This window comes from Pristiophorus japonicus, chromosome 11 (assembly GCF_044704955.1).
Source record: "Pristiophorus japonicus isolate sPriJap1 chromosome 11, sPriJap1.hap1, whole genome shotgun sequence".
Taxonomy (NCBI): Eukaryota; Metazoa; Chordata; class Chondrichthyes; family Pristiophoridae; genus Pristiophorus; species Pristiophorus japonicus.
The window spans coordinates 89,538,834-89,561,141 of record NC_091987.1 but is presented as its reverse complement, the minus strand read 5'-3'; the positions used below and the strand labels follow the sequence as shown (position 1 = coordinate 89,561,141).

Genomic DNA, 22,308 nt, shown 5'->3' with positions numbered 1-22,308 from the left:
TGGCAGGGGGATCGGAACCAATGCAGGGAGACAGGGAAATAGAAGGGGGGCAGAAGCAAAAGATAGAATGGAGAATAATAAAAGTGGAGGGCAGAGAAACCCAAGGCAAAAAGGGCCAGATTACAGCAAGTTTCAAAAGGGGCAAAGTGTGTTAAAAAGACAAGCCTGAAGACTCTGTGCCTCAATGTGAGGAGTATTCAGAATAAGGTGGATGAATTAACTGCGCAGATAGCAGTTAACGGATACGATGTGATTGGCATCACGGAGACATGGCTCCAGGGTGACCAAGGCTGGGAACTCAACATCCAGGGGTATTCAGCATTTAGAAAGAATAGACAGAAAGGAAAAGGAGTCGGCATGGCATTGCTGGTTAAAGAAGAAATCAATGCAATTGTAAGAAGGACATTAGCCTGGATGATGTGGAATCGGTATGGGTGGAATCGGTATGGGTGGAGCTGCGGAATTCCAAAGGGCAGAAAATGCTAGTGGGAGTTGTGTATAGACCACCAAATAGTAGTAGTGAGGTTGGGGACAGCATCAAGCAAGAAATAAGGGATGTGTGCAATAAAGGTACAGCAGTAATCATGGGCAACTTTAATCTACATATAGATTGGGCTAACATAACTGGTAGCAATGCGGTGGAGAAGGATTTCCTGGAGTGTATTTGGGGTGGTTTTCTAGACCAATATGTCGAGGAACCAACCAGGGAGCTGGCCATCCTCGACTGGGTGATGTGTAATGAGAAGGGGCTAATTAGCAATCTTGTTGTGCGAGGCCCTTTGGGGGAAAAGTGACCATAATATGGTAGAATTTCTTATTAAGGTGGAGAGTGACAAAGTTAATTTGGAAACTAGAGTCCTGAACTTAAGGAAAGGTAACTTCGACGGTATGAGGTGTGAATTGGCTAGAATAGACTGGCCGAGGATACTTAAAGGGTTGATAGTGGGTAAGCAATGGCAAACATTTAGAGATCACATGGTTGAACTCCAGCAATTGTACATCCCTGTCTGGAGTAAAAATAAAACTGGGAAGGTGGCTCAACCATGGCTAACAAGGGAAATTAAGGATAGTGTTAAAACCAAGGAAGAGGCATATAAATTGGCTAGAAAAAGTAACAAACCTGAGGACTGGAAGAAATTTAGAATTCAACAGAGGAGGACTAAGGATTTAATTAAGAAGGGGAAAATAGAATACGAGAGGAAGGTTGCAGGGAACATAAAAACTGACTGCAAAAGCTTCTATAAATATTTGAAGAGAAAAAGATTAGTAAAGACAAACGTAGGTCTCTTGAAGTCGGATTCAGGTGAATTTATAATGGGGAACAAAGAAATGGCAGACCAATTGAACCAATACTGTCTTCATAAAGGAAGATACAAATAACCTAACGAATGTACTAGGGGACAGTGGGTCTAGTGAGAATAAGGAACTGAAAGATATCCTTATTAGGCGGGAAATTGTGTTCGGGAAATTGATGGGATTAAAGGCCGATAAATCCCCGGGTCCTGATACTCTGCATCCCAGAGTACTTAAGGAAGTGGCCCTGGAAATAGTGGATGCATTGGTGATCATTTTCCAACAATCTATCGACTCTGGATCAGTTCCTATGGACTGGAGGGTAACTAATGTAACGCCACTTTTTAAAAAAGGAGTGAGAGAGAAAGGGGGTAATTATAGACTGGTTAGCCTGACATCAGTAGTGGGGAAAATGTTGCAATTAATCATTAAGGATGAAATAACAGCCCATTTGGAAAGCAGTGACAGGATCGGACCGAGTCAGCATGGATTTATGAAAGGGAAATCATGCTTGACGAATCTTATGGAATTTTTTGAGGATGTAACTAGTAGAGTGGACAAGGGAGAACCAGTGGATGTGGTATATTTGGACTTTCAAAAGGCTTTTGACAAGGTCCCGCACAAGAGATTGGTGTACAAAATCAAAGCGCATGGTATTGGGGGTAATGTACTGACGTGGATAGAGAACTGGTTGGCAGACAGGAAGCAGAGAGTCGGGATAAACGAGTCCTTTTCAGAATGGCAGGCAGTGACTAATGGGGTGCCGCAGGGCTCAGTGCTGGGACCCCAGCTCTTTACAATATACATTAACGATTTGGATGAAGGAATAGAGTGTAATATCTCCAAGTTTGCGGATGACACTAAACTGGGTGGCGGTGTGAGCTGTGAGGAGGACGCGAAGAGGCTGCAGGGTGACTTGGACAGATTAGGTGAGTGGGCAAATACATGGCAGATGCAGTATAATGTGGATAAATGTGAGGTTATCCATTTTGGGGGCAAAAACACGAAGGCAGAATATTATCTGAATGGTGGCAGACTAGAAAAAGGGGAGGTGCAACGAGACCTGGGTGTCATGGTTCATCAATCACTGAAAGTGGGCATGCAGGTACAGCAGGCGGTAAAGAAGGCAAATGGTATGTTGGCCTTCATAGCTAGGGGATTTGAATACTGGAGCAGGGAGGTCTTATTGCAGTTGTACAGGGCCTTAATGAGGCCTCATCTGGAATATTGTGTTCAGTTTTCGTCTCCCTAGTCTGAGGAAGGACGTTCTTGCTATTGAGGGAGTGCAGCGAACGTTCACCAGACTGATTCCAGGGATGGCTGGGTTCTCATATGAGGAGAGACTGGATCAACTGGGCCTTTATTCACTGGAGTTTAGAAGGATGAGAGGAGATCTCATAGAAACATATAAGATTCTGACGGGACTGGACAGGTTAGATGCGGGAAGAATGTTCTCGATGTTGGGGAAGTCCAGAACCAGGGGACATAGTCTTAGGATCAGGGGTAGGCCATTTAGGACTGAGATGAGGAGAAACTTCTTCACTCAGAGTTGTTAACCTGTGGAATTCCCTGCCGCAGAGAGTTGTTGATGCCAGTTCATTGGATATATTCAAGAGGGAGTTAGATATGGCCCTTACGGTTAAGGCGATCAAGGGGTATGGAGAGTAAGCAGGAAAGGGGTACTGAAGGAATGATCAGCCATGATCTTATTGAATGGCGGTGCAGGCTCAAAGGGCTGAATGGCCTACTCCTGCACCTATTTTCTATGTTTCTATGTTTAAAGAAGCTGGCCTGCACTTCAAAAGGAGTGATCTATGTCTGAATAACAATACTGGCATGTTCTACTACTAGGGGACCGAAGGTCTAGCGAGAAGGAGGAGCTGAAGGAAATCCTTAGTCAGGAAATTGTGTTAGGGAAATTGATGGGATTGAAGGCTGATAAATCCCCAGGGCCTGATAGTCTGCATCCCAGCGTACTTAAGGAAGTGGCCCTAGAAATAGTGGATGCATTGGTGGTCATTTTCCAACATTCTATAGACTCTGGATCAGATCCTATGGATTGGAGGGTAGCTAATGTAACCCCATTTTTTAAAAATGGAGGGAAGAGAGAAAACAGGAAATTATAGACGGGTTAGCCTGAAATTGGTAGTGGGGAAAATGTTGGAATCAACTATTAAAGACGTAATAGCAGCACATTTGGAAAGCAGTGACAGGATTGGTCCAAGTCAGCATAGATTTATGAAAGGGAAATCATGCTTGACAAATCTTCTAGAATTTTTTGAGGATGTAACTAGTAGAGTGGACAAGGGAGAACCAGTGGATGTGGTGTACTTGGACTTTCAAAAGGCTTTTGACAAGGTTCCACACAAGAGATTGGTGTGCAAAGTTAAAGCCCATGGTATTGGGGGTAATGTATTGACGTGGATAGAGAACTGGTTGGCAGACAGGAAGCCAAGAGTAGGAATAAACGGGTCCTTTTCAGAATGGCAGGCAGTGACTAGTGGGTACCGCAAGGTTCAGTGCTGGAACCCCAGCTATTGACAGTGTACATTAATGATTTGGACGAGGGAATTGAGTGTAGTATCTTCAATTTTGCAGATGACACTAAGCTGGGAGGCAGTGTGAGCCGTGAGGAGGGTGCTAAGAGGCTGCAGGGTAACTTGGACAGATTAGGTGTATGGGCAAATGCATGCAGATGCAGTATAATGTGGATAAATGTGAGATTATCCACTTTGGTGGCAAAAACAAGGAGCAGAATGGTGACAGATTAGGAAAAGGGGAGATGCAACGAGACCTGGGTGTCATGGTACATCATTCGTTGAAAGTTGGCATGCAGGTACTGCAGTCGGTGAAGAAGGCAAATGGCATATTGGCCTTCATAGTGAGAGGATTTAAGTATAGGAGCAGGGAGGTCTTACTGCAGTTGTACAGGGCCTTGGTGAGGTCACACCTTGAATATTGTGTGCAGTTTTGGTCGTCTAATCTGAGGAAGGACATTCTTGCTATTGAGGGAGTGCAGCGAAGATTCACCAGACTGATTCTCGGGATGACAGGACTGACATATGAACAAAGACTGGATCGACTCGGCTTATATTCACTGGAATATAGAAGAATGAGAGGGGATCTCATAGAAACATAAAATTCTGATGGGATTGGACAGGTTAGATGCAGGAAGAATGTTCCCGATGTTGGGGAAGTCCTGAAGCAGGGGTCACTGTCTAAGGATAAGGGGTAAACCATTTAGGACCGAGATGAGGAGAGGCTTCTTCACTTAGAGAATTGTGAACCTGTGGAATTCTCTACTACAGAAAGTTGTTGAGGCCAGTTCGTTCGATATATTCAAAATGGAGTTAGATGTGACCCTTACGGCTAAAGGGATCAAGGGAATTGGAGAGAAAGCAGTAATGGGGTACTGAAGTTGCATGATCAGCCATGATCTTATTGAATGGTTGTGCAGGCTTGAAGGGCCGAATGGCCTACTCCTGTACCTATTTTCTATGTTTCTCTGTTCATTTCATTCAGTGCAATTGTGTTTCGGTGTCCTCGAGATGGAGAGAGCTCTGCAAGCGCAGAGGGATGCACCTGCATAAAAGATTATCAAAGAACTTGGTTTAAAGGTTGTGAACAGAGGCTTTGAAATTCTACATTTTGTTGTTTTCAAGTCAACAAGTATGCAGTTTGCAACTCTATATTCAGTTTGCTTCAGTGCATGTTTAATTATTTAAATAAATTCAATTTGGAGTTATAGCCTCAACACTGATCTGAGTGTGTTGTGCTTCCCCAGAGAAGAGGTCAGGAATACATAATGGCATCATCTGGTAGGAAAAATCACTGTTAAAGGATCATTTTTAATCCTGTGGTACGCTAACCTATGGAAACTGCCTTGTTTGAGAGAAAGCCCAAATTGCAACCAGCATTTTGTACTTTCCAAAATAATCATTCTGCTCTTTGTAATTCAAGCACGTAAAATCCATTTCGTAGAAAATTAACAAATGCTTAATGCAAGCTAATTGGGTTTAAAATCTCACTGACTTCAAAACATCCAGTATTTTCCAATCCTACTTGTTACCAACCTATTTTGTAATCACAAGCTACTTGGAATTATGCCAGGGAGGTGTTTATTTTTTTAAAAATCAGAGATATTTGCCATTGCTGGGGATATTTCAAGTGCTCATATCGGAAACATGACCCGTGTCTTTGCATCTTTCAGATGTTACTGCAGTTTGTATCCTGGAGGGATTCCAAAACCAACAAAGCATGCTGCTTGCTGACAAAGTCCTCAAGTTGCTTGGAAAAGAGAAAGCTAAAGAAAAGTACAAGGTTGGTGGCTGAAATGCTATTGGTACTTGTTATGTATGTCAGCTTGAATTTGTTCTAGGCACATTAATATAATCAGTATTTCCATCTGCCAGAAGCACAAAACAAATGCACAGTTGCACTATAGTGCTGTTGGCAGATACCGTTCCAGTCTGCTGCTGCTCAGGTTCAGAGGACAACAACTAGCATTTTTATTGTGCTTCCAACATGCATAGCTTTGCAGAGTGTTTTGCGAGGCAAACAAATGGATACCAAGCGGGTGAGCGAGAAAGCAAGGCAGGGGGAAGCACAGTCCAAGAGTATGGTTTCAGGAGACTTTTGAAGGAAAGGTGGCTGTGCCGATGGAGTTTTAGGGAGGTGGCATAGTCGCTGAAGGAGTGCCTGGGAACAAGGATGGAGCTCTGGCACATTCTGTAAATGTGAGGGAATGGAAGGAGAAGCTATTCGAGACAGTTTGGTATCAACTAAATAAGTAGTAGATAAGAATGGGACCAGGAGAGAACAGTGCTACGAAGGTGGGCTGCAGAGGAGACGTTTTCGAGGAGGGTGATGTGTTCGAAGGCACTGGAGTAATGGAGGATGGTAAGAAGCAACTACAAGTAGTTGCACAAGATGTCGTTTGTGGCTTTGACTAATACGGTTTTTTGTAGAAGTCTGATTGGATGGCTTCAAATGGTTGAGGTGGGAGCCTAATTGGAAAGGTATGATATAATCTAGGGACCCAAATTTGGTCAACCCACCGCCGGCTGGCGGTCTCCCTGTTTTCTCGGCACTCTCACCTCCCTGTGAGTTTGGTGAGGCCCTCACGCCGGTGGTTTGAAAAGACCGCTAGGGATTGTGCGCCGGCGTGCACGCCGAAAAAAGTCCTCCCAACTGAGATTCATCCAAGCGGTCCTCTGCTCCAGCAGGAGGAAAGACCTGCCATTCAGGTAAGACCTACTTCCACATAGGTTGGGGGGGGGGGGGAAACACGTTTTTTTTCCCACGTGGAAGTAGGTCTTACCTTAACGGTAGATATGAAGACCTGCAAGAAAATGTTAGTGATATGTTTTGCTTTATTTCTTTTGCGGCGATTTTGTTGATGGGGTCATCTGAAGGTTTTGTCATGTTTTGTTTTTTTATTTGGTAAAGATTTTTTCTTTTGCGTTCCCCTGTTTCCCCCCCCCCCTCTCTGGGCCCGACTCTAGCCTCGGTGTTACTTTGCCAAGGATTGCCTTTGTTGCCCAGAATCGGCGTGTAACGCCATTTTTTTCCACCGGGCGTTTCCCCCCCATTTTTTTCACCAAACTTCCGCCCAAAGTGTCGTCAGGACCTTAGCGGTCTTGTTGGCAGTAAACAGGTTAGGTTTGACCAAACACGGTCCAAGGACTCTAGAAAGACAATGTTGGAGATGAACTAGTAGTTGGGAAAGTGTGGAGAGGTTGGTTGCAAAGGAACAATTATGGCAAATTTGAACAATTTAGAGACAGCTTGATCGTGGGACTGAGAAAATAAAGTTGGGTGCTCAAGTGCTTTGAGGTTGAGGGCTTCATGGACACGATCAGTTTAGTGATGGCAGAAGTCCAGATGGGGTGAAACTTGGATAAGGGTTGGTGGGTGATCAGGAGGGAGATGGACATGGGAGCACGCTGGGAACAGGAGCGGTCAGTAGACAGATGTAGTAGTGTGGATGCCCTGAATTTAAAAAAAGTACATTTAACTCTTGAGCATGGAGAGAGCTGTGGGACTACCTGGAGGAGCCTGCAAAGAGGAAATCAGAGTTGTTCTTGCTGTCTAAGATGACTGTAAAATAGTAAGAGGAGTTGGCCATGAAAAGGCAGCACATATCACGGGGATGGGTCAGCACATCAGTTAACCAACATTCTATTCAATATTGCTGTCAAGCTAATAAAACAAAATTACATGGGTTAGTGCAGATAAAATCAATATTGGTAGCAGCTGATGGTTTGAGAGGGAAAGAGTAAAATAAAAAAAAGGGGGGAGCTAGGGAAGAATAAATGTCAAAAAGCAAAAGGAATTTGTGAATGAAGAAGATCGGAATAGAGAGGAGCAATGGATATTCATAACAAAGAATGAATCCTTTGTTTATATTGCCTTGAGCGAAGTACCTTAACATAAATGGTGCATTATGTGGCTGAGGAGTGTGGAACATTGCCGTGAGGTAATTTCCTTCCCTGTTTCTAGGCAAAATGCTGCCGCCAGCAGGTTTAAAATGCCAGACACCCAGGATGTTTGAAGGAGATGTCTGATCTATGGCTTCCCCTGGAAAGAGAATCTTAAATTATGTGAGCCGTTGTACTGAAGATGAGAACTTTGCACACCATTTCAGTCAGAAAGGAACTGTATAAAACAACTTTGCATTTGATGGTAGATGGTAGGGTTATGAAAGATTTTTTTTAAATGAGTGCTGCATTTTGTGCATCTGTGTATTTTTTTTACTGGTTTAGAATCTTTTGAGGTACACTCCGAGGTGATCAATGTGATTGTGATACTTGCATTCCCTTTGAATTGTGCTATGTTTTTTTTATTACAGGAAGGAATGTGTTTTTTCATTCTCTTCTGTTTTTCCCCCATTGTAGAATAGAGAGCCGCTGATGCCCTCCCCACAGTTCATCAAGTCATACTTTAATTCCTTCACCGATGACATCATCTCACAACCTATGCTTAAAGGTGAAAAACCTGATGAAGACAAAGACAAGGAGGGTGAAGCTGCTGACATCAGGGGAACAGGAAGGTGATTTGCATAAAGATGTATTTCTTTTGAAGCCCCAGTGTGTGAGTGCACTGTATGGTATAGATCAGAAAGGTTCTGATTTTAATCTATGATCTGTAGTGAGAAAATTCATCACACTTGGGGCCGCAGGGGTTTACATTGCTCACAACATCCCTCAGCTAGACAGAAAAAATCAGCTAAGGGTCTTCAGCATAATGGCTATTTAGTCATGGTGATTGATTGACCTTGCCTTTGATGGGGCTTTAGGTAATAGTTGAATAGCCCAGCACTCTGATTGGGCTCAAGTATGAAGAATGGTTACTAGAGAGGATACTAGAGGGCTGCCAATGCATGTGGAACCATACCACAGCATGAATTCCTAGAATATTAGAGCCCAGAAACAGCTTATTCAGTCCATCAAGTCTGCACCAATGTTTTTTTCTCTATGCAACACCTAGTCTAATCCCAATCACCATACCTTTAGATATTCCCCTTTTCAAGCAACGCTGTAGTGCCTTTTTAAAAATACCTGCACTTCAAAAACAGCTTGTGGAATTAAATTTTACATTCTAACTGCCCTCTGAGTAAAGAAATTTTAAAGCAGCTGTAAAGGAACACCATAGTGATACTGGCAATACAGGTCATAGGTTCAAATCGAAGTAATACCACTGCATTCTCAGTCTTGTGTTTTTGCTGTAGCCCAGTATCAGTGGCAAACATGGACAATTCTACCAAATGTAGAAATGCAACAAAACAAAACCAGCCTGCCAAATGCTACTGATTTGTGGCTGCTGTCAATTTGTACTTAAAGGTCTAGTGGGCTCATCAGACTAAGGAAGAGAGTGGGCGGAAATAAACTCTTCTGATGGTGCAGTTTAGTCATAGCTATATTTTTTATATTTTTCAGATCTGGATACCAGAAGGCGAAACAATACATGGAGGAAGAGAACTATGACAAAATTATTAGTGAATGCACAAAAGAAATAGAAACAAATGGAAAATATGTGGCTGAAGCCTTGTTGCTTCGGGCTACCTTCTACCTGCTGATAGGCAATGCCACAGCTGCTCAACCTGACCTTGATATGGTCGTTAGTATGGAAGATGCAAATGTGAAGGTAGGTGTTGTATCCGAATTTCCTTTTACTTACCAAGAGTAGGAATAAGTCGTAGGTAGTCCCATAGGTAGAAGAACAAAAAAAGTTCTTCCTAAATTGCTGATCATCTTTTAAGAAAATCACAGTATGGTATCATAGAAACATAGAAATTTACAGCGCAGAAGAAGGCCATTTCGGCCCGTCGCGTCCGCACCAGCCGACAAAGAGCCGCACGGCCCTTGGTCAACAGCCCTAAAGGTTACATGTAAACCTATGAACAATAGCGGAAAGGCAAAGAGCACCCAGCCCAACCAGTCCGCCTCACACAACTGCGACACCCCTTATACGGAAACATTCTACACTCCACTCCAACTGGAACCATGTAATCTCCTGGGAGAGGCAAAAACCAGATAAAAAGCCAATTTAGGGGGGAAAAATCTAGGAAACTATCTCTCTGACCCATCCAGGCGATCAAAACTAGTCCAGGAGATCACGCTGGCTATATTCTATTCCTGCAGTACTTACCATTATATCTGCGCCGTCCAACAAAAGGTCGTTCAGTCTAATCCCAATTACCAGCTCTCGGTCCGTAACCCTGCAGGTTACTGCACTTTAAGTGCCCATCCCAGGCAATGAGTTCCAGATCCCCACAATCCTCTGTGTAAAGAAGTCCCCCCCCCCCCCCCCCCCCAAATCCCCTCTAAACCTTCCACCAACCACCTTAAAACTATGCTCCCTCGTTATATAGACCCCTCCACCAATGGAAATAGACCCTTACTATACACTATGTCCAGACCCCTCAATATTTTGTACACCTCAATGAGGTTTTCTCTCAACCTCTCAAATGATCTTCTCCCACACTGCTGTGACCAACCTCATGTGAAGGAGGTCCTTAGCTTTTTTGGCCAGCTAAGGCAGTTGTGAGACTTGGTAGCAGTGAGGAATAAAAGGAGTGACCAATATAAAACTGTTCAAAATAGTACAGAAAGGGGAAAAAACTTGCATTTGCGTAGTGCCTTTTATGTTTTCAATGTCGCAAAGTGCTTCAAGGTCAATGCATTGATTTTTGAAGTATAATCACATAGCAACCAATTTCCTTAAGCAAAGTAACATTGATAGCAATGAGATAAGTTCACTTGTTTTGGTGATGTTGGTTGAGTGATGGATGAATATTGGTTAGGACAGTGGGAGAACTATCTTCTGTTCATAAAAACTGCAATGAGAGCTTTGTGCACATGGCCCCCATTTAATACCTAATCTGAAAAACAGCACCTCAGACAACGCAGCACTCCCTCAGTACTGCACTTAATCGTCTACCTAGATTATGTGCTCGAGGCGTGGAGTGGAGCTTGAACATACAACTGCGGACTCTGGTGAGAGTGCTACCACTAAACCAAGTAAAATTATTGGTGCAAAACCTGATTTGAAGAATGAGGAAACCTTTATAATTAATCTATTAAGTTTTATTTAGATGTCTTATAGAAATGGGTTCAATATGATGAACTTGAAGTTAAGTTAAGATCTTAAGAGAAATAATAATTGAGTAATAATTGCAAATCTGCAACTGAGGCTCTCTGGATTTATGCAGACCATTTTTGAAATGACCTTGTATATTTGTGCCCCCCACACCACCCCAAACAAAATGGTCTTCAGAACATTGTGACTAAAACCACATTCTTCAGTATAATACCAAGTTGACCTAATCCATATTCCAATGGTTAGCTAAAGGTAAATTAATACAGATAATGTAAATTGTTATATGTACCTTCCCCCACCAGCTCGTTTAATTGACACATTTGAATGACTGACAATCTGGGAACAATGCGAGAAATTCTGCTGTTGTAGAATGTCTTGTATCTTCTCACCTTTAGCAATTTGACCAGCTTTTACATTCACTGTAGGTTATCAGAATTATAATACTGTGCGGTGGATTCCCAAAAGACTAGTCAGTTTGAATTTTATTTGTAGCTGACATTCGAACGTTCCTGACTTCATTGGGGAAGCCCTAAATCTAGCATTGTTTTTTCTCATCATGAAGAAGCCTACATCTTGGGTTGATAACAAATGATCTAGAGCAGGAAACAATATATTGTCATTTTGAGATGCTTTGTATTTAAATTGTAAATGTTAACTTAAAGTTACTGTGCTTTGCAATAAACCAAATGAAAAACAATTCTCTTGCTGTGGCAATGGCATGAGTACATCGTGAACATGACAGAGGCATGCTGCAGGCAAAGGTGTTGGCAACTTTTGTCTGTCATCAAAATATTCTACAGTTGCTTCTTATGTTTGGGATTCAATTTACAAGTATAAATACAGTTTTAAAAATTACCGTATATACTCGCGTATCATGCGACCCCTAAATTTTCGTCCCTAAAACATGATTTTACCATATACCTCATGTATCATGCGAGTCACTTTTTTGAGATCGAATACAGACCTTAACATGAAACATCGAGTGGATTCTGCTCTCTCTCCGTGGCGCTCTCTCCGTGGCGCTCTCTCTCCGCGACTCTCTCTTCCCCCCCCCCCCCCCCCCCGACCTCCGCGACTCTCTCTTCCCCCCCCCCCCCCCCCCCCCCCCCGACAGGAGTCAAATGGATTTTTTTTTGCATTGGGAGGATGTAGTTAGTGGTGTGCTGCAGGAACTTGGCTTGTTTTCCACATAAACTAATGATTTGGTCATGAGTATCGAGGAACTAATATCAACCAGGGATATTCGATTTACAACCATCATGGAGAGTGAGAGGAGAAACCAAGAGAAATGTCTTTACATAGAGGATTGTTGGAGCATGCCGAGATTCAGCGTGGATACGGTCTGCTTAACAGCCTAACAGCCTAATCTTGGCCAGCACTTCACACCCGCAAATTTTGTATCTCGCGTATCATGCGACCCCCCAAATTTAGGTTACAATTTAGGTCTTCAAAAGTCGCATGATACGCGAGTATATAAGGTAAGTGAACCCTGTCAAGGTAAGTTACATACAGAAACAGCTGCTTTGAAGTTGGTCCATTTCGATGCAGTGTGATCCAAGAATTTTACTAATCCAGCAAAAAAAAAAGTCACTCTCATGTCTCCTTATTAATTCCTTCAATATCATATTAACCATCCAACTGAATATTATATTTTTCCTTGTATAAAGTCAGAATTATTGTCCACTTGCTGCAACATGAAGGGGTAACAGAACAATCACATGATCTCTTGCCTGCTGTAAAATCTGGATGGCTGAGTATGAGAATATACAACCAGTCTCTCAAATAATACATGTAGACAATGAGAAGAACCTTTCAATAATGTTACACTGTTTGTGATTGTCCTCCAGCTGCGTGCCAATGCATTGATCAAGCGTGGAAGCATGTATATGCAGCAGCAACAATCGCAGCTGTCTACACAAGATTTCAACATGGCTGCTGATATTGATCCTCAAAATGCTGATGTTTACCATCACCGAGGACAGGTAGGAAGAGCTACAATTGTCGAAACCACTGAGAACAATGAGAGTGAGAGACAATTGTCTTCGCTTCTTTGGAGCAACCAGCAAATTTCTGATTAATTGGGGAAGTGGACCAGTCTTACAACTTTACTGAGACAAATTGTCTTATTTTTATTTGTTCTCGGGCTGTCCGACATTAACATGGCTGCCCATCCCTAGTTGGGGGTGGTGAGCTGGAGTAAACTTCTCTTGAACTTCATAGCTGATAATCCTGCCTTCTAGTAGACATTCTCACATCAAGAACTGATGGGAGATGTTGTTTGGGAAGGAACTAATCAGGCTAGAATCCTTTTTTTCTTCTTTCTCCCTTCACCCTCTCCCCCTCCATTTTCTGTTCTGTATTTGGTGTCAAAAGTGTTGGAGATGGGAACTACTGTGGTCGGCCTAGATTCCAACGTCTGTCCAGATTATAGGGTATGCAGTAATCCTACATTTTTGCTTATAGCTGAAGATTTTACTTGACCACGTTGAGGCAGCTGTTGATGATTTTGATGAGTGCATTAGACTACGACCAGACTCTGCACTGGCACAGGCCCAAAAATGCTTTGCATTGGTAAGCAATCTACTTCTAATTTTGTTCAGCAAACTTCACTACAGATGAATGTCTTATTGCACAGTACAACTGCATGTAATATTTTTGCAAAACAAAAACCAAGCAAGGATCTTTAATAAATTCCCTAAATACTTTATTCTTCTAACTGGCATATTACTGGCTGCCACATAGTGAGTTACCTCTTTAAGGATCAGTTTTCATGTGGATGCTGGTGACTCCTAGATCTGCATCACTGCTACCTCCATTGACCCTCATAACTGTTGCCACCATCTTCAACCGCCTGCCTGACATCAAGACCGAGACGAACCAAAATTTCCTCCACTGTAATGTCTATAAAACCAAAGCTGTCCTCTTTCCATCCCACAGATCTACATGCCGCTGCTCCATCTCCTCTGATTACCACCTCGGGCTTAGCCCAGTAATGTGGAACCTTGGTATGTTGCTCAAGCAATATGTCATCACATGGCCGGACTTCTCAAGTGCATTTTGTCAGCTTCCCACTTCTGCCCTTCATATATTACAAGTCATTCAAAAATGCTGTCCTGACCTGCAGTAATGTCTGTGTCCCCCCTCGCTCCCAGATCCTTGCCAAGACCAACTGGCTTACTGTGCCCCATGGAATTGGCCATTAAGATTTTCATCCTTTCTTCATTGCCTCACTCCTTCCTAACTCTGATCTTCTCTGGCCTTATGTCCCTGCATTCATTCCACTCCTCTGTCTTTACTGTACCATCGATGACCAGCCCTTCAGTCACCTTACCCCTACATCTCTGGCTTGTCACCTCCCTCTGTCTTCAGATAATCTCCTAAAGGCCTCCTCTGCGACTGTCTGCCCCTCTCCCCTTCAGGCGCTCTTCCATTTCTGCCACCCTTCCCTCCCCACCCATTTTCCCCCAAATGCAGGATCCACTTGCTAGTCATTGAGGAGATTTGCGACTTTACATATGTGCCTTAGAAAGAGTTTTAATTTACAGTTGAGCACTAGATTCTTGGCAGACGAGGCAGTTTGTTTTTGGATGTGCTTCAAAGCAAGGGTATAAGCTCTTAAATGATGTGGAACTGATCATGTAACATGAATGCAATGTCAATAATGGCTATACATCTTGAGAATGGTATTCAGTGCAGTGTACCTGAGCTAATTTCAGTGTGCTGAGTTGCATATTATTTTACTCTGCATAATCTACAGTCAGGATCCTAGAAATTTAAAAAGAGAGGCCCTCAGTATGGAACGAAGAGATTCTCTTGTGCTGTGTGAAGAGCACCGTAAGATTTGATGTTGAGCAACCATGAACTCTTCACGTTTAAATCTTATACACAGTTGATATTTATAGATATAAAGAGAAAAAAATATAATTTCATATTTCCAATAAAAAATGTTCTGAACTTCGTCAGGTCATCGTATACCAACTGAAATGCTTTTCTGTCATACTTTTTCTTCCAGTATCGTCAGGCCTACACTGGAAGCAATCCTTTGCAGATCCAAGTGGCTGTAAAAGGCTTTGAAGATGTTATTAAAAATTTTCCCAAGTGTGCCGAGGGTTATGCATTATATGCACAGGTAAGCCTTCAGCATTCAACCCTGGTTATTTTGGGCATTTGTGTTCAATGAGGTGTAGGCTAACACTGGAGAATGAGGCATTTAACGCCTGATGACTTTTTTCTGTAATGCCCAATTACAAATATCAGCCTTTCTATTTTGTTTAAATGCATGTCTTTCAAACTACCGTTGTGAAGATACTAAAGTTTGATTCTTCTAAAGATAACAAGGCATGTTTCAAAAAAGCGCTTCAACCCATTTAGCTCATATACCTAGCTCTGTCGTCTCATGTCAGCATCCAGTTGTTTAGAGGTCAGTGCCCTGATCTTGCCCATCTTATCAGCCCATTCCAGTCTGATAAAGGCATCATGTTCTTTACTGTTGACTGACTTTGCTTTGTGTTACCAACATTTTCTGTTCTTTTCAGATTTCCAGCATTTGCAACTTGTCCTCATTTTTCCCTTTGTTTCCAGGAGTCTGTCCTAAACTGACCCATCACAGCCATGAATCTGTGCCACCTTGCTCTTTGAATTTGGAGCACACAAAATTAGTTTGGTGTAAAATATAATTACAATCCAATCATTTGAATTCCACACCACCTCTAACAATTCTAAACTAAATTGCTAAAGCTCTAATTCAGCCATGTAACTTGCATGGCTACCACAATTTAGTACAAGGCCAGAAAACATTTTTTTTTCAACTCGCTGTTACCTTAAGAGTCACTGATACCAAATTATTTTTGCTTATCTTTAGTTGGGATTTAAATCTAGATTTCCTGTGATGAAGGCCTAGTAATCGCTTTGGTAGCACTCTCACCTGAGTCAGAAGATTGTGGGTTCAAGTCCCATGCCAGATACTTGAGTGCATTATGTAGGCTGACTGAAGAAGTTCTGCATTGATGAGAAATTAAACTGAAGCCCCCTTTCTCCTCTCAGATGGAAGTAAAAGATCCATTTATACTATTTGAAGAAGAGCAGGGAGGAGGGGAGGGGTCTTCTGGTGTCCTGGTCAACATTTTATCCCTCAACCAGTGCCACTAAAACACATGATTTGGTCCTTTATCTCATGGCTTTTTCCGACCTTGCTGAGTGCAAATCAGCTGCTATGTTTCCCTACATTACAACTGTGGCTAAATTTCAAAAAGAAATCAATTGGCTGTGAAGGTTTTTTGCAATGTCCTGAGGACATGAAAGATGTTAGATTAATTCTTCTAATTCAAATTCACTAACATTCTGAACTTTAATATTTGAAATCTTGTATTGGATGTATATTAGATAAAAATGCAATATTTGACACACATTTTGTTCTAGGCTTTAACTGACCAGCAACATTTTAGCAAGGCAGATGAAATGTATGATAAATGCATTGAACTGGAACCAGACAATGCAACAACATATGTTCACAAAGGGTAAGTGATCTGTGATTTATAAGAATTGGAATAAACCAAGTGATTTCAACTGTACAATGTCCGTTATCAGCCAAATGTGTTGTTAATACTCCAATTAATCCTATGCTGGACTTAGTAAAAATGAAGATAATCATCCTATTCATTTACTTTGTCAGTATTGCAATTACCCAACAAAATCAACTAATGTTTGCACAACAAAACCTCTACCAAGTGTCTCTAGTAATCAGATATAAAACAATTAACTTTGGTGTAGGATTACCCATATCTGTCATAAGTTAAAATTTCTATACATGAATTTATTTTAAAAATGCTGCTTGAAGTTGTGTGCCACGACCTTGCGTGCCATATTAAGTCCTTTGAAAACTAAGATCAAGTCTATATTGTAAACGATATATTTGTAGCTGAGGAAGGGCATCCCCCATAAATGCTGTAATTACTCCTCAGTGGATCATGGACATGCTCTCGGGAAATTTGTCAATCAAATCGTTTGATATATAAGCCGCAATGTTTTTTTTTTAAATAAGGAAAGCATTAATACTGGCATTGATCTAGAATGGTTTTCATTTTATTTTTCTACTTCCATGCACAATTCAAATGAATTTGGCATGGAAGCTAATAGTTTCCTTTCCTGCTCCAGTTTTTTTTCTTTATGCCTCTGCACCTGATGGCACTAACTCAGTCCGGCAGTGCCTCTTTAGCTCCTTAATTACCGCAGGTAAGAGTCAAATCTCTGCACATGTGGAATTTCAACTCTGTGCACCAATTAGGACTGGGAACTCTGGTCATCATTCCCTCAAAGTTTTCCTTTGTTTGCTTTGCCTGTCCCTGCCAGCCACCAAAAAATAACTTGGATGCTTCAGGCAGTTATAATGCCCACGCACTGTTGTCTAGCTGAATTTGGCCTATTAAGCGCAGGCACAATGATTTACCCAGAAATATTCCTGTTCTGTATGGCTCAGTGGCACAGCATGTTGTGTATTTATTTTCTTGCCAAGTTTCTCTCTTAAGCCATTGACTCCTTTGAGGATAGAGTTGCACGGTGCTCTCCAGCACCTTCCTCAAGTGGGAGTTTTTGGATATGGGCCTTGGCTGCAACTAGCAATAGATTATTCAACTGTAAGAACAGCACAGTTGAATCCATTAATGTTCTTGAGCAACATCTGTACATGCACGCCTGCAGCAGGAGTCCGTGTATAGAAAGCCAAAGTGATTTTTCCCCCTCTTTTCCCCCCCCCGCCGGCGTCCTGAGGCATGCTGAGGCCCACTCAGCTACTTGTGCTGTCTCAGCTGAGATCGGCTAATTTTGCACAATCCACACATCAAACCGAGGATCTGCCGATATCTCACTCATTTTCAACCTATTATGGTGTGAAAGTATTACATAGGCTCCTATGATTTTTTTTTAATTTAGAGCCACTCCAGAGAATTCTTGCATTGGGGGCATTTAGTGTGTCCTTTTGTTTTATTGATGCTGCTTTTTATAAATAGTTTGTATAAAATTACTGAATTGTACCTATTTTGCTTTTCTGTATGTGGCAACTTGGTATTTACTTAATTTATTTTAGTTTGCTTCAGCTTCAGTGGAAACAGGATTTGGATAAAGGCTTGGAACTTATCACCAAGGCAATTGAGATCGACAATAAATGTGATTTTGCATACGAGACCATGGGCACTATTGAGGTCCAGAGGTAATTTATTTATGAATTGTTTTTACTTGTACTGAATCCTGCTCTTAAAACTTGCCTTTCTAAAAGGAGTGTCATACATCTCCGTTGCTGTTTGATTTTGGAAAATACTCAGAAGTTGTAGGTTGCCACAAAGCGTGTATGGTTGGTTTTAGAACTGGTATGGCTTACATCTGTCAGATAGAAACTCCATCATTTTGTGATGCTAATTTTGGTGAAGTTCAACATAAGAAAGTGCACATGATTCTAGATTCATTTTTAAAAACGTATTCTTGAAATATGGGTGACATTAATTGCCCATTCCTAGTTACCCAGAGAGTTGGTGGGCCACCTCCTTGAGCTGCTGCAGTTTCTGTGCTGGCCGAGTTCCCACAGTAGTGTTGAGGAATTGTAGGGTTTTGGTTCAGCAATGAATAACAAATGACTGTATATGTCCACGTCAGGATTGTTTGCGACATGGCAGAGAACTTAGAGGTGATGTTCCCATGATCTTGTTGCTCTGGTCCTACTCGGGGAACGACGTTGCAGGGCTAGGAGGTGCTGTTACACTAAGCTTAGCGAGTTGCTGCAGTGCATCCTGTAGATAGTAAATAATGCAGCCACGATGTGGAGGTAAGAGATATTGAGTTCAGGGACACCCAACTAAAATGTTTTGCTTTCTCTTGGATTGTGTTGAATGCTGGTGCGACTGTACCCATCCAACTGACGAGTGAGTATTCAATCACGCCTGAATTGTGTGGTTGTGCTGTGCCATAGAGAGCAATCTGGGGAGGCATGAAGTGCAATTGTGGCACTGCTGAGGGGAAGACCAAGAAAGTCAGGATTTTCTCAGTTAGTATTCCAGTTCCGCAATAGGCTGGATCTTGCAGGACTTTGTCATTATTTCTAGCAGAGCACTGTACAACCTCAGCTATAATGGGCTCTTTCCCACCATTTAACCATTCTGTGGTAAAGTGCTGCATAAATATACCCTTGCATCCAAAAATATAGGCAGAAACATTCATCCATCTTCAATGCTCAGCTGCCCTCCACAATATATATTCCCTCTCTTCCACCCCAGCAGCACAGGAACCATGTCCTGGGGAGTATGTGATCATTTTGTTCTATATATTTTTTCCGACAGCATTTGTTGTTTTCTTTATCCAGCTGTTTCTTGAAGGAGTTTGTCAATACAAAAATCAACTGCTGTTGGTAATAATTCCACATAGCTAATATTCTGGGAGGGGGATAAAACATTTCAAGTCCTGTTTGAGGCTTATTTTTTAAATTTATAATCTCTCGTTCTGAGTTTGATCTGTGTTCTTCACACCTACATCATCAATGATTCTCAGCATTGACCAACATTATTCATCTTCAATTTCATTTCTCCATTGAAAGCCAACTCAGCTCTGCAAGTTTCCTACCACTTGGAGCCTTATGTTGTGGAATAATCATTGTCATGTAAATAAAAGTTGTCTTAACAGTTGCAAACCGATTATATTTTTGGATATTAGTATTTGACTTAAGTTATTAATCTAAAATGTTCATGGAAATCTAGCAAGAAAGTCTAATTGGTTAGGATTTTCCCATCGTCAGAAATGTTTAAATCCTTTGATATCCAAATATTAGAATTTTAGGTGGGTGCAGCTCAAGAAAGTGCACCTTATTTCTAAATAGATTGTCCAAAATGTTTTTAAGAATTGCACCATTTTTCATAGCATTTGCACCTTATCTTACATTTGTTTTAAAATCTGTTTACAGAGGAAATCTGACTAAGGCCATCGATATGTTTAGCAAGGCCATTAACCTGGCCAAGTCCGAAATGGAGATGGCCCATCTATATTCGCTGTGTGATGCTGCGTACGCACAGACGGAAGTTGCTAAAAAATATGGATTGAAGCCCCCAACTCTGTGATTTGGAAAAATACCCACAAAGCTATTCCCATTATTCTTCTGTTAAGCCTCTGATAACTTTTATAAATTGTTCAACGCCACAGCGATGTTTGTGATATTTGTTAATGTTTTATGTATAGGTGAGTTAGTGGTTGGTGATGAATGTGTGCAAAATATTGCACTCAAATTGGCCTATAAAGTGGAATTACCTATTACGGCACTAAACAAAACTTTTTCTTTTACACAACACAATCAGGCCACACAAACAACATCTTACGGATATTTTCATATGTCCTTTTTTTTTAAAAAAAACTATACAAGATCGGAACTGCCCTTTAAAAGTATACATGTGTTGTGATATAAATAGTTAAGTGTACCACAAATTCAACAAAATTGGGATTGTTCATATTTTCTGCTGTGTATAACTGGAATGGGCTGAAATAAGTGTTTGCAATTATCTTTGCATTTTTAAATCTTACCTGTTCAGAATGTTCTCCAAGTATGCATTGTATGGTATATAGTTTGACGTGATAGAGATGATGCTCTCTACATTCATAGAAAACCAATTCAGTTATATACTGTGCTGAAAATTTCTTTTGCAAAGTAAACACATGCGGTGAGAATATGGTGGTACAATAGCGCTCTAATCAACTCGCTGTTTCCAATGAGAGATTTGTCTTATAAGCTGCATTAAAAAATAGTTTGGAGTGTCTTTAAAAAGCAGGTGGTTTTCTGATGTGGAAAGATTCTTATCTGGGCTTTGCAGTGTATTTTGCTGTTTACGTACTTGACCCAAAAATGTGTGCCTGTAGCAATGACACTATGTGTAGGCTGCCAGTGTGGCCTCGAGACAGAAGCTACTCCATTCCCATTTTAATGTATTCACGTGCAGGTCTGATGCACAGTGAATTTTATTTTGATTTTGCTAAAGGTTCGATTTGTCTGGCCCAATCTGTTTTACGTAGAAATGGAAATGGCCCTTAATGGAAGCATGTGCTCTTCGGTAAAAGCATTCCATGTTACCAAGAACTAATGGCTGTAAAACACAATGTTGGAAAATGCACTGGAAAAAAGTTATTGAACTAGTTTTTTTGTAAATGACTGATACAGTGTAAAATTATCCAATAAATACTGCATTCAGAATGTAAAGGATAGCGTCAACAGTGTTCAAATGACTGATACACTTATCCAATAAATACATTCAGAATGAAAATGGTTAGTATGAGCAATGTTCAAATGAATTACAAATCAAAAGTGGAACCAACACTACTGTACACTGCACTGGGGAGAAAGCTAATAAAACAATGTTTATGAGCAATTTACAGTGGCAGAAGGTGGGAAGTGGTGTTCCACAAGGATCAGGGCTGGGACCACTGTTCACAATTTATATTAACGATTTAGACTTTGGAATCAAAAACACAATTTCTAAATTTGTGGATGACCCCAAATTGGGGTAGATAGTTGATACAGAGGACGACTGCAACAAATTGGCAAATCAATTTCAACACAAACGTGAGGTATTACATTTTGTTAGGAAAAATAGGGAGGTCACATTATTTAGAGGGTGAGTCTAGGTGGGGGCAAGTTGGTAGAGGACCTTTTACGGATGTTTAGTGTAAGTCCAATGCTCTCGTACGCCTCGGTGAAGGTGTTGATGGCTTGGAGTTCGGCCTCCGAGTGTGCGCAGACGCAGGTGTCGTCTGCATACTGTAGTTCGATGACAGAGGATGGGACGACCTTGGATCTGGCCTGGAGGCAGCGGAGGTTGTCCTGCAATTTAGCTCCACTCCAGCAGGGAGCTTGCCGAGGGTGAGATGGAGCATTGCAGCAAGGAAGATCGAGAAGAGCGTTGGTGCAATGACACAGCCTTGCTTGACCCCGGTCCGAATGTGGAATGGGTCTGTGGTGGATCCATTGGTCAGGATTCAGTATAAATACACATCACTAAACAGTGACGCAGGTTAATAAGGCCATAAAAGAAGCAAACCAACCACTAAGGTTTATTTCTAGAGGGATAGAATTGAAAAGTAGTGAATTTGTGCTAAACTTGTATCAATCTTTTGTCAGTCCATACTTGGAGTACTGCGTACAGTTCTGGTTGTCATATATAAAGGATCAAGGCACTGGAGAGGGTGTGGTGAAGATTTACAAGGATGATACCAGGAATGCGAGGGTTTACCTATCAGGAAAGGATGAACAGGCTGGGTCTCTTGAAAAGAGAAGGCTGAGGAATAATCTAATAGAGGTCTTTACAATTATGAAAGATTTTGATAGAGAGAATGTTTCTATTTGTGGGGCAGAGCAAAACGAGAGGCCATCAATATATAGTCACCAAGAAATCA

General features: G+C 41.5%; 1 protein-coding gene across 1 annotated transcript in view; it reads left to right on the top strand.

The window, feature by feature from the left end:
• tomm70a (translocase of outer mitochondrial membrane 70 homolog A (S. cerevisiae)) overlaps positions 1-21,115 on the top strand; it is a 33,354-nt gene extending 12,239 nt beyond the window's left edge. The window contains exons 4-12 of the mRNA XM_070893715.1: positions 5,504-5,613; positions 8,190-8,344; positions 9,231-9,438; positions 12,741-12,875; positions 13,357-13,464; positions 14,906-15,022; positions 16,312-16,409; positions 17,975-18,097; positions 19,835-21,115. Coding sequence (XP_070749816.1) covers positions 5,504-5,613; positions 8,190-8,344; positions 9,231-9,438; positions 12,741-12,875; positions 13,357-13,464; positions 14,906-15,022; positions 16,312-16,409; positions 17,975-18,097; positions 19,835-19,988 — 1,208 coding nt within the window. The 3' untranslated portion in view covers positions 19,989-21,115. The remainder of the gene's footprint in view (positions 1-5,503; positions 5,614-8,189; positions 8,345-9,230; positions 9,439-12,740; positions 12,876-13,356; positions 13,465-14,905; positions 15,023-16,311; positions 16,410-17,974; positions 18,098-19,834) is intronic.
• Positions 21,116-22,308: the final 1,193 nt, after the last annotated feature.